Below are 12,224 nucleotides of genomic sequence, written 5' to 3'. Positions count from 1 at the left end.
TATATATATATTTGTGTTTGAAATGTGAAATGAACAAATAATAAATTTCCATTCTATAATATAATGCTATAAAAATAATCAAAATAAAATACTACTACAACCCATGATGGGTTTTGACCAAATTTATTTTTATATGAATCAGTCTATAATAAGGTATTTTGTGTTCCACTATTGTGCCTACTAAACGGTGAAAAAGATAAATGTTTCTCACCTTCATCCGGGATAAGCAGTTCTTCTTCTTGTTTTGGAAATGCTTCTCGTTTTACATGAGTAATTACACCTGCTGGAAATAAAATAATATTTAAAATAAGTAACAGGAACCATCTCATTACACATATAGCAAATTTAATAAGACCACCTAGTGCCAAGTAAAAATAAAATATATATATATATTGATAACTTTTTTCTTGACTGATGCAGACATATAATATAGTTAGTTTATTATAATTTATGAATTTTTTTATAAATCATAATACCGTCCTAAATCAATTTATTCTCACATTGAAATATATGTTTCTTTCCTTTGTAAGTTAAGAGTATCCCTTGAAGGATGTATTTCTCTTGAGAACTCAAATTCATAATTTTTCGCGATCACAATACTTCCCCTTAGTGTATATTCCATATATACATAAGTAAAACTAATAATCTGGCATATATGTATAAATAGTTGACCGTTAAAATTGATATATAGGAAGATGGTCAGGGTTCCGGTCACAAGTGAAACGAAAATAGTTTATAACTATTTTATTTTCCAACGTTTCGACCCACTTTGCAGGGCTTCATCAGGGCTGTCCAAATAAATAAGTTGAACTATTTTCGTTTCACTTGTGACCGCAACCCTGACCATCTTCCTATATAATAATCTGGCATGTTGTGTGTATCACTCAATTTTCACTTACCACTCTACTCATGTAACCAAGTTGCGTAAGTAGATTAGTGGAATCATGAACTTATCATAATATTTGTGATTTTTGAAAAATAATTCAAAGTAAATTTAGAACTATTTTTTTATTTTCAGTTGCTATGAAAAATTCAAAGTGTAAATAACACATAATAACTTTGTTGCTACTGTTGAATAACAATGAAATGTAGCTTGATATAAGTGAATTCTTGAGATTACAACATAATAATACAACAACCAATGCTTATTATAAGTAAATGCTTTATAAGCAAGATAAGACTATTGAGAGAATACTTCTCAACTATTGTACAGAGCATGAGTGAGCATACTGACTGTCATGTAACTTTAGTATTTTTCAATCCATTTTATGTTAATCATATACAAACATAAATCAATATCCTCTTTTTTTGACCGACTAAAAATAAATATCATACCAGTGAGTTAATAACATAAATATAACTCACCTTCATCCGGAAGAAGCAGTTCTTCTTGTTTCACTTGAGTGAGTCCATCTGCCAACATGAGAATATTAATTAAAATTTTCTGATCACTCTTTTATATTAGTAACATAATATGATTGAGCTTAGGATATATACGAGAAAAAGACCCAACAAATCATTTTGGCCTTAGAAAACAAAAACATAGATATTCTATATTTTATTCAAATAATGTTATCAACATAAATGGATAAATTAGATGATAAAGCCTGACTTCAGTGGCCCAAAATCAATAGATGAAATGAAAAACAAATAAAAACTGTAATAGACTAAAAATATTTGAAAACAACCATTTCCTAATCTCTTGTACAAGAATATATAGACTGAATAATGAAACATTTCATTAACATACTCTCATAAGAGAATTGTTTATTGATTTATTTATTTATTAAAAGGTATTTGTGTTTATTATGGAATTAGTATCTTGTACTTTAAAGGCCAACTTGCAGGTATCCCTCATGTACTATTACATTTTATTTGTTATAATTTTTGATAAAATTCCATTTATTATAAAAACCTGTCAATCAACATCACATGATGGATTCCTACAATAAATCCAACCTCTGTCCCTTTGACTGCACTACCTTATCGGTAATACTGTTGGTACTCTGTAACTGCTTTTAATAAAGGCAAAAACCAGTCAACTCTATATAAAATCTGTTCTTGTGGATTGAACTTTTATACTTTAAAGTATAAACAGTAAGTTGTCATTTAGAGATTTAAGTACAAGCTTGTGGTTATAATTGTTACCTTTGTAGGGTCTTGTTACATTTTGCGCTGCGCTCTTTGATTGTTCTTAAGATGGCAAGTAACAATTCAGAAGAGAAACCTCGAAAAAAATCCTAGTGTGGTGCACACCATCACACAACTTTCAGTCCCCACTATTAATTAATTTATATAATTTAATTTTAATTCAATGTACAGGGGAGTTAAAATTAAACCTCAGTCGTTTCAGAACAGATATTTCTTTTGGAAAGATTTGCCAGAAATGTAGAAATACAACAGTTAACTAAAATTTCCATTATGTTCTTTTAAAAGTAGAATATTAGCATTTGTCATCTGCTAAGGTATGGCAGAAATATAATAATTTACTAAATTTCACTTCCATCTCCTAACCATTTATTCGATACAGAATTTATATAGAATCAACATTGAAAATACTAAGAACAATTTGATGAAGTCAGTTATCCTGTCAGCTGCAAGGCTGAAGTATATGTTAAGTGAAATAAAAAAAAACTAACAATGTAATCACTATGGTAACATGAAAACATCTATGAGACTGGTGAAACGACAAATGCACTATGCACATTATGCATTATTCGTCATTCTGCATTACTTACTACGACTTTTAAAGTTAAATATTACCGTTTTCAAAATTTTGCCTATCCAATGATATATAAAATCTCTATATTACTATCTTTATTTCCGAAATGTTTTCAATCTGGAAAAAATAATTTTTCCTTTAATCTCCATAAGTGAATTACCAAATCCTTTCATACCTTATACAGTTTTCATTACTATAAAGATATAAAATGGTTAATTATATAAAAAAAATAACAAACAAAATTAAAGTTGTTTTAGAGGCTGATGAAAAATCAGCATATAATTTCTGTCGTACTATTGTAATGAGGGTGAGACTTAGCTGATATTAATGATCACTTGATTGTACATTGGTAGTTCAAAATTATAAGCCATTTTTAAGAAAGTCAAAAATTGATTCCATAAACTAGCAATTCTGGCCAGTCGATTTTATCAAAAATGTTGCTGCCACATCCCAGGCATATAACCATCATAAATATGCAATTACAATTACAAATGACTTTTTGTTTTTGAGAGAGGCTTAACACATGCATGCACACACACACACAAACATAGACATATTTGCAAGACTCGGTTATTTGGAATCAGGGGACTTCAAATATGTACTTAAAAATTTTGTATGCTTGCTCTATAAGTCCTTTTACTATGTATTCCATATATAGGTAAGTGAAACTGAAATGAATTTTAGCTTGAAGCTCATGATAAAGAAGAAAGTGATTTTTGTACAAATCTCCTTTTTCGCAGTTATAGGTCTCAACTTTGACTATAATTTCCCTCAAAATTCACCGAATTTATTCCTTTTTTGTAGTAGAAAATAATAGTTAAAGTGGTCAAATCTCAGTGACATGACCTGAGCTGTCAGGTTAATGACACTTCAATTTTTTTCCAAGTGGTACCAACCATGTCACACTTGTGGTTGCTAGGTCTGTAAAAGAATCTAGTTTTATAAATACCCATCACAATCTGGGAAAAAATTATGACAACAGAAATACAATAGTTAACATGGCTGTCCAAAGAGTCCCTCATCTTTTTTTGAAATTAGCGCCTTGCCAAGCCTGCTGGTGACAGTCTCAGTCTCTCACTCCCTAGATACAGAATTCAGGCATATTTGCATATCAATTAAGCTAATGAATATTTTTCTTCTAGCTATTGGTTGGTCCTAGCTGTTGGTTGGTCCTAGCTGTTGGTTGGTCCTAACTGTTGGTTGGTACTAGCTTTTGGTTGGTCCTGGCTGTTGGTTGGTCCTGGCTGTTGGTTGGTACTAGATATTGGTTGCTACTAGGTATTGGTTGGTACTAGCTATTGGTTGGTACTAGCTATTAGTTGCTACTAGGTATTGGTTGGTCCTAGCTGTTGGTTGATCCTAGCTGTTGGTTGGTCCTAGCTATTGGTTGCTACTAGCTATTGGTTGGTCCTAGCTGTTTGTTGGTTCTAGCTGTTGGTTGGTACTAGCTATTGGTTGCTAATAGGTATTGGTTGCTACTAGCTGTTCCTAAAAGAACATCTTTTTAAATCTTACAGCATTGTTTCTAGATGAACATAATCTTCAAAATCTCAGTACCTCATTTCTTATAAAATGAAGTACTAAAGTGGGGATAAGGGACTGGGTCAAATGAATGGTACTCTTACAATATTTCATTTATTTTAACATGGATTTATATCTTATGGCTGGGGATTATTCAAAAATTTGGTCACAATTTTTTTAATTGAATTCTGTCTACAACCGAATTGTCGTTAGAGAAAGGAAACTCCGTCAGTTTTCATCTCTCTATTTTTTTTTTCAAATATTTTGTCAACCAACATCCAACAGCGCCAGGGCATGGCAAAGGAGCTGCTGCTGGGACTGGTGGATACTTGAAAAGAACAGCTGACAACATTGTAGCAAATGGACAGGATATCAGTGATTTTTAAGCCCTTATCACTTTACTTATAAGAAATGCTCGGAATGTGATGCTAACCTAATTAACCAGCAGGATATATCAAATATCCCGAGCTATTAAAAAAAAAAATCTTCCTACTTTAAAAGGGACATTGAAAGTACAACAAATTGTTTTTCATGCGTCATCACAGGGCATCCTAACGACGAAATTGCTGAGCTGTGTTCACTGTATAATACATGAGAAATTCAAGTTAGGTTCTCATGTTACTGTAAAGTGAGTAACAAGTGTTACAAGCAATAGGAAATAAACAAATAATAGAGCCCTTTGAATTTGTTAGTGGCCACTTATTTTTCATCTATAATACTTATTATCAAGATTTGTTTATTGCATTCAGTGTTCAAGCAATTTTTATTTCCCTTCTTCTAGTTTTGGCTTATTATTTAAATATCTACATTTATGTTTTAAATCCAATAATTGGAAGTCACCTATTTAGAGTTAATATACTCTTTTACTTAGTTTTGTCAAAATAAAGTAATGTGATAATGTGTGCTGTTCCTTAAATATTTGTAGTCGTCTTGCAAAGGATCAAAAAGATTTTATGTGACTATTCTTTTAATTACGGCTGAAGTAAGTACAAATGATGTGAAATTTTACTCAATGACTTGGTTCATTCAGATAGAGTTTGTAAATTTTAAAATATATATATATATACCTAAAAAAATTGATATATACTATGGCTAAAGTTTGATGAATACTAAATTTTCTTGTTTAGAAGTCTTGAAGACTTGCAAAATTATGTAACCAATATGTTAAATAAAGATTGATCTTTATTACCAAAATGACCTATACTGCCTAACCATGGTTGGTAGTCAAAGGTTTTCATGGTGTAGGACTACCACTCAATGAAAAAAGTCAACACCCCAGGCTGGATATATACTTCATAATTTCAGTATTATCGATATCTATGATCAAAAACATTTCTAATTAGTTATAATTTTTTATAACCCACATTGTTTTTAAGCAAAATCTTAATTTGCTGGGTTCTTTAGTTCCGAATGATTCAATTGCTGTAATAAAATTGTTAATCGTTTCCATATTACAATAAATAAATTTATATATTAATTATTTTATATATGCTTGTTTGAGAGTGGTTTAGTTTATTCTTAATTTAAAACAAATTTGATCCTTTTTTTCTCTCAACCTTTATTTTTTTTAATTTTTCCATCGTTTCGACCCTCAGGCCATTTTCAAGGATACCACCTACAAAAAGTTTTTTTTTAATTTTTATATAACAATTACATTATTTCCTTCAACTACACACTGATTTCTTTGGCCCTACCTTCAATATTGATGTCATTTCCTTTTTCAAATCTTAAAAATGCCTTTGTCCCATCTTTAAAATAAATTGATCATTAAAAGAATATCATAATAACATTATAAAATTTAGTTTTTTAAAACAGATTTCTTACTTACATAATCTTTTCTAAAAACTTTTTTCTTAGATTCAAAACTTTTACATAACACTTTTCTTCCTTCCTTCATTTACATTTGCAACTTAAAAACCTACCTACTAACAGTAATTGTTATATAAAAATAAAAAACTTTTTGTAGGTGGTATCCTTGAAAATGCCCTGAGGGTCGAAACGTTGGAAAAATTTAAAAAAATAAAGGTTGAGAAAAAAATAGGATCAAATTTGTTTTAAATTAAAATAAATTTATATATTTTCAGTAACATAATTTAAACCTGAAAGTAGCAACACATGAGTAGCAGGAATTATTTTATTTCGACAATCCATCCATTCTTGGCACTGTCCCCAACCACACCAAACGTCTCATCTCAGAGTCCATTTATATAAATTTGCCTGAGCATTCCATCAATCATAAAGTTGATAAAGACTGCATCTCCCTTACATATTGACACATTTTGAACATAATAAAACTCTCATAATACTTCTTTCCACTTTATTCTGCATTTCAGAAGCCCACTTTCTTGCCATATCTTTTATTCTTGTTTCTCTAAATTCTCATTTTTTTTTTTTTTTAATTATTTTTATATTTACTATCCTTCCTGTTTCATTTATATTCATGTATCTTATCTTTTAATTTATATTCATGTGTTACCTTCTTAAAAGTACTAATATTAATTACTTTATTATTAATTTTCAATTATATTTTAAACTTGTCTGTATCCCCACTCATTTTCATTTGGTATATTTTGTTTCTTAATCACTTACACACATTGTATCCCATTATTTTATACTTTATTTTTCCTTTGTTTTTCTATCTGTTTTTATTTTATTAATATCTCTTCTCCCCCTATTATGTATATTACCATTTATTGTTCACCTAATTTAAATACATGAGGAGAAGATGGTTGGGGGTGCGGTCAATGAAACACAAATAAGTATGACTAACTTATTTTAATGTGCCGACGTTTCGGCTAGAGTTTCTAGCCTTCTTCAGGGCTGCTCGCTGAAAAGTTAAGCACCTAATCTTATCTTATTATATATCACCTAATCTTAGGTGCTTAACTTTTCAGCGAGCAGCCCTGAAGAAGGCTAGAAACTCTAGCCGAAACGTCGGCACATTAAAATAAGTTAGTCATACTTATTTGTATTTCATTGACCGCACTCCCAACCATCTTCTCCTCATTTATCATCCACGGTCAACTATCTCTCATAATTATAATTTAAATACTTTTTTACTATGTTTACTTTACAAATTATTTTTGTTATTGTGGCATAACTGCCATCCCCACTCTTCCCAATACAAACCGCCACTCTGTCTTTGCCTGCCGTCAAAACAGGTATGCATTCTGTCTCACCATTTGATTTGTATTTATTTTTTTCTTCTTTTTTCATCTCTTTATTTGTACTTTCTTTAATATTTCTTCTCTTATCTATCTGTTGCTATTAACCTTATTATTTACTATTTAGCTTTAATTTTTCTTATTATATCTTTTCATTTTATACCCCTGTTATTTTCCACTTATGTTTTTTCTTTTTCCTTTTTGTAACTATTGTGTTTGTATCCTTTTTTAGCCCTGACGAAGCCCTGCAACGTGGGGCGAAACGTTGGCTCAATAAAATAGTATAATTATTTACTATTTGAGTTTTTTTTTACCGCACCCGGACCATATTCCATTCATCTATACACACGGTCAATCAATAATCTTCCAGTATCTCATAAGTCTAATTTGAATCTTTATTAGAACTGAATTTTCTTTAAATTTAAAAACAAAAATTACATAAAGTTTCCTCACCATAATCAATTTCGAGTTCCTTCTCTTCTTTTTTGACAATCGGTGATACTGCAACACATTCCAATAATTAATTTACTATCAAATTCAACTTTTATTGTTTTATTTTACTGTGATACTACAACACATTCCAATAATTAATTTACTATCAAATTCAACTTTTATTGTTTTATTTTACTGTGATACTACAACACATTCCAATAATTAATTTACTATCAAATTCAACTTTTATTGTTTTATTTTACTAACACCTACGATTGACCAGGTTTTTATTATGTATCATCAACATGGTAATACAAAAATGTTAATTAAATAACAAAACCATATTTTGAATCCAAATGAACCCGATTTCCAAAACCTCATGAAGATCTGATAACAGCTCACGATCTTAACATTTTTAGTACATAATTCAAAACAACCATAAAAAAACAAACAATATGTATACAAAATATCATCATCAAATAGAATTAAATATTGTATATCCTGCCATGAAATTCCTCTATATGACTCCACAAAGCAACAGAAATCATAAGGATCCTATTAAACTTAAAGTAAAATTCAAAATATTTTAAAAAGAAAAACTTACATGAAGGACAAATTTTATCAGTCATTTCTTTTGATACAGAAATACAAAAATTCCTTGGGCCTGAAAAAATTAACTGAATTAAAAATATATGAAAATGCTGTAAAATTTGAAACTTAACATAAATCATTGATTCTAAGAACTAGTTTCAACGATCAGATCACAAAATTATGTGACATTAGATTTTGTGTCCTGATACTAGTATGTCTAGCAACTTTCTTAGGTCTTTTATACCTTTTGTATTAAAAAACTTAATTTCCGCAGGCATTATTATATTCAAAAGTAATAAACAAAGTGCTATTGGATCTAATGGTAAATAGTGATTTACATGTTTCACTATGTAATGAGCTATGTTAAGACACATATAAAGAAAGTAACATGACTACTCTGAAAGAGAATAAAAATGAATATTAATAATATTACTGAAAAATAAAAATAAATCACAACATGCTCTAAATATAACAACAAAACGTTTCTCACAAAATCCAACTTTGATTTACAACCACTGGTTATCATAACAAACTGTACTGCTGAAAGAGATATGTTGTTCATGAATGAATTAGTTCAACTCTAGAGGAAGGTCAAGTGTTAGGTCAAGTGAAGGCGGGGTAAACAGGACTCCTAAGGGGTGTTAGGGCTGAATTGGGGAACATCCGAGAATAGAATACACGAGAAAATACATAGTTTAAATGAAAGAAACTTTAAAAATATTTAGAGAAAATTTATTTTAATTCAAATTTTTTCACAAGTATTATATAAATATGGAAGGGGTTGTGTTCGATCTGACAACAGCTAACAATGTAAGGTATTCCATAAACATCAGGGCTCGACAATACATGCTCAAATAGGTCAAGTAACTGGTCAGGAGGTGAATAGACAAGATCAGTATTATGGGTGCAAGCCGGTTCCATCGAAGGATGGACACTTTGATCTGCAGGGTGCGGGTTTGCAGTCGCGAAGGAGAAATGCAAAACCGGGATCAGTCACTACTCGTCTCCGGTCTTTGCAGGACGGTAGTTTCGTTCGAAGATAAAGGAAGGAGAAGAAATCCAGAGAAAGTAGAGTTAAAAAATACACACTTACATTTTCAAAATTAATAGTACAAAAACATACTGTTCCACTTTATACATTATTATTCTCTGCCTCATGAGGCGGAGATTCTGAAGCGCGATTCGCACTTAATGTCAACCAGGTTCCTCTGGGGCTATTAGACGCCAGTGAGAGGTGCTACTTTTAAGACGTTAGCTTTCAGTGGATCAGCAGATTCTAATGTAATCTTTATTAATTCAAATGATACATTTATGGATATTACAATATCTTATCTAGTTGTTACATGTATGAAATTAAGGTTTACACAAGGAATAGTACAAATATTAATATACGACGTTTGTCTGTTCACAGCTTTGTATCGTTAAATAAATACCCACTAATTGTATATACTGTCAATAAAACTAATCCACAACTAGTATGTTTTGGAGTTATCATTTAAACATTCTTCACCTTACTTCAGCTTCGTTTCCTAAGTCTCAAAAAGCAGCTGAGAATTAAGTGGGCTCTAAAGTTGTAGAACACATTGAAATATATAAAGATATATAATATAGCAAAATATACTGTCCAAATTGTTTGGACCAATTGTGCCAACAAACAATTTCTCTAAAGTTTGATACGAAGGAAGTGAACATTGCTTAATATCCGGGAGCATTTTAAGATACTATTATAATATTGAAAAAGTTATTAATATGGCATTAAATTCATTGGAAGGTAAAAGGCAGTGCAAGCGAGAACAGATAAAACTGACAAACGACTGCTTACCACAGGGTGGATAAGGTTTGGGGTTTCAGGTATGCCAGGGAGTTAGTGAACAGTAATATATTTTCATTATTTCACGAGCCCTTTTTTTTTTTTTTTAGTGCATTTCCATGAATGCAGGGGACACGCGTTATAACTGGTTACTAACTGCTTGTTTTCATGAGCATGAATTTTTTATTACAATAGTACTGGCGAGTGAGATAATCCCAACATTGTATCGATTATCCCTTAATCATACTTTTTTTTAGCTGTATTTGAATTAGAAATCGTGTGGTAGGAGAAAACTACGAGCTGATAATAACGTAGCTTGTTATTATTACTAGCGTTCCTTTTCAAATAATTATTTTGTATTCTAAATTATTAAATTTTGTTGTTGATTAGGCCGTTCAATATCCTTTCTTTTGTAAAAATATATGTGGACTATTGTTTAGTATCATTTTTGCCATTTAAACTGGATTAAATAAATTATTGAGTATATTTTCCCCCCAAAATAACTTCAAAAATTATTGATTGACGCATTCGGTTGAACCGACTCGTTCGTGAACAACGAATTCCTCTTTGAGAAGCAGTCCGTTTATGTAAAGATTACTCCTATTTTGTTGTAAGTTGATTTTAAGTTTTTGGTAACATTTAGTTATTATATTTATAAAATTTCACTTTTACTTTTATTCAGTTTTATTATTAGTACATTTTACTATTCTTTGCCTTAAAATTTATCCTCAGATCATTAATGATGAGATGGAACATTTAGTTCAGAATCTATTTGCATTACTTCCTAAATGACTTTGCTTAAGTATAATATTGTTTTTAAAAAAATGCGCATTTTGATGCAATATCTTGAAAAGTTGTGAGATAATTGCTATATGTTTAAATCTTTAGTACACAATTTTGTGTTCTGAAAATATAAACTAAACTTTAAATAAGTTTATAATTTATGTGGAGATTTAGCCAATACAAGTTCTTAACTGTAATATATTTACAGTTTATTATATTGTGTGCACAGTTCATTGTATTGTAAGCACATGTATTTTATATATTTTTCAGGAACAAGTAATTTCTATACCAACAGAAATGGCTGATGAAACATACCCTTCAAGTAAGTTTTTCTGTTGAAATTATTTTGAATGTTGTAAAGTTTCAAAGGATCCTCATGATTTCTGATGTTCAGGGATTACACTGTAGAATTTTGAAATGTTTGATTTATTCTGTTTTGCTCACAATTATCTATAAGTGAAGTTTATAGTGTGGTGAAGAAATGTGATTGTGTAAAGTTTCTAATATAATTTTTATCAGAAAAATATATTTTAAAGTCCTTAAGTCCAAATAACCAAGTTTTGTATAAAGATTGGTAGGTGTATTCCTTAAATGTTAACTTTTTAATAAAATTGGCCAATCGAAAGTGTCACTTAATATAATTAATTTTTAATGTTCTGTAAATAAATAAATGGCTGTAATGATTTTTATTAAAACTCGTCATATAATTTAAAAATTAAATCAGGTAGTTTTTAGACTCTTTAAGTAGTCTAGAAGGGTCAAAATTCCAAATTTTCAAAATAGCTTTTTTTAATGTACTTTTTATTTTGTTTATTTGAAATACTTCTCCAACTCACATTTTTTTTAGTAATATAAAGTGGATAAATATCAGCGATTAAATGACTTGATTATTAACTTAGGAGATCAATGGATAAATATTTCTCCAGGTTGAAGATGTAGCTCTGGACATAAGAATAGTAATGCAGTTAGAATATTGTAGTAATTCAGTAGTGATAAAGTAGTAGTATAAACATAATGTATGATTTACCATTAGAAAGCCAACAGTTTTTGAAAAGTAAAATTTTTTTAAATAATGTTTTTGCCTTGACATGGTTCTTTAATGGTTTGTTATTTAATTTTACTTAATATTGATGTGAGCCTTTTAGTTTACAGTATATATTACATCATAAAATGGTTCTTAGTATTTTTAATATTGATGTGA

At 29.8% G+C, this 12,224-nt stretch overlaps 2 protein-coding genes across 5 annotated transcripts in view; one reads left to right on the top strand and one right to left on the bottom strand.

Moving 5' to 3' along the window:
* The window catches only part of LOC112211662 (zinc finger autosomal protein), an 18,159-nt gene extending 9,183 nt beyond the window's left edge, over nucleotides 1–8,976 (bottom strand). For 2 of the 4 annotated variants that reach the window (XM_024363765.2, XM_024363767.2), the window contains exons 1-5: nucleotides 8,675–8,914; nucleotides 8,444–8,503; nucleotides 7,861–7,908; nucleotides 1,366–1,413; nucleotides 212–283 (exon numbers count right to left, since the gene is read on the bottom strand). In XM_024363765.2, the coding sequence (XP_024219533.1) occupies nucleotides 212–283; nucleotides 1,366–1,413; nucleotides 7,861–7,908; nucleotides 8,444–8,503; nucleotides 8,675–8,804 (358 nt within the window). In that variant the 5' untranslated portion in view covers nucleotides 8,805–8,914. The other 2 variants (XM_024363766.2, XM_024363770.2) reach the window with 2 other exon arrangements.
* Nucleotides 8,977–10,777: 1,801 nt separating this feature from the next.
* LOC112211663 (uncharacterized) overlaps nucleotides 10,778–12,224 on the top strand; it is a 6,125-nt gene continuing 4,678 nt past the window's right edge. Inside the window, exons 1-2 of the mRNA XM_067051699.1 lie at nucleotides 10,778–10,850; nucleotides 11,294–11,345. Of these exons, the coding sequence (XP_066907800.1) occupies nucleotides 11,321–11,345 (25 nt within the window). The 5' untranslated portion in view covers nucleotides 10,778–10,850; nucleotides 11,294–11,320. The remainder of the gene's footprint in view (nucleotides 10,851–11,293; nucleotides 11,346–12,224) is intronic.

The sequence above is a fragment of the Halyomorpha halys genome, unplaced genomic scaffold (assembly GCF_000696795.3).
Source record: "Halyomorpha halys isolate HHAL.00 unplaced genomic scaffold, Hhal_1.1 Scaffold181.1, whole genome shotgun sequence".
Classification (NCBI taxonomy): Eukaryota; Metazoa; Arthropoda; class Insecta; order Hemiptera; family Pentatomidae; genus Halyomorpha; species Halyomorpha halys.
Note: the sequence above shows the minus strand (reverse complement) of the source record. Positions and strands in the feature narration are given on the sequence as shown.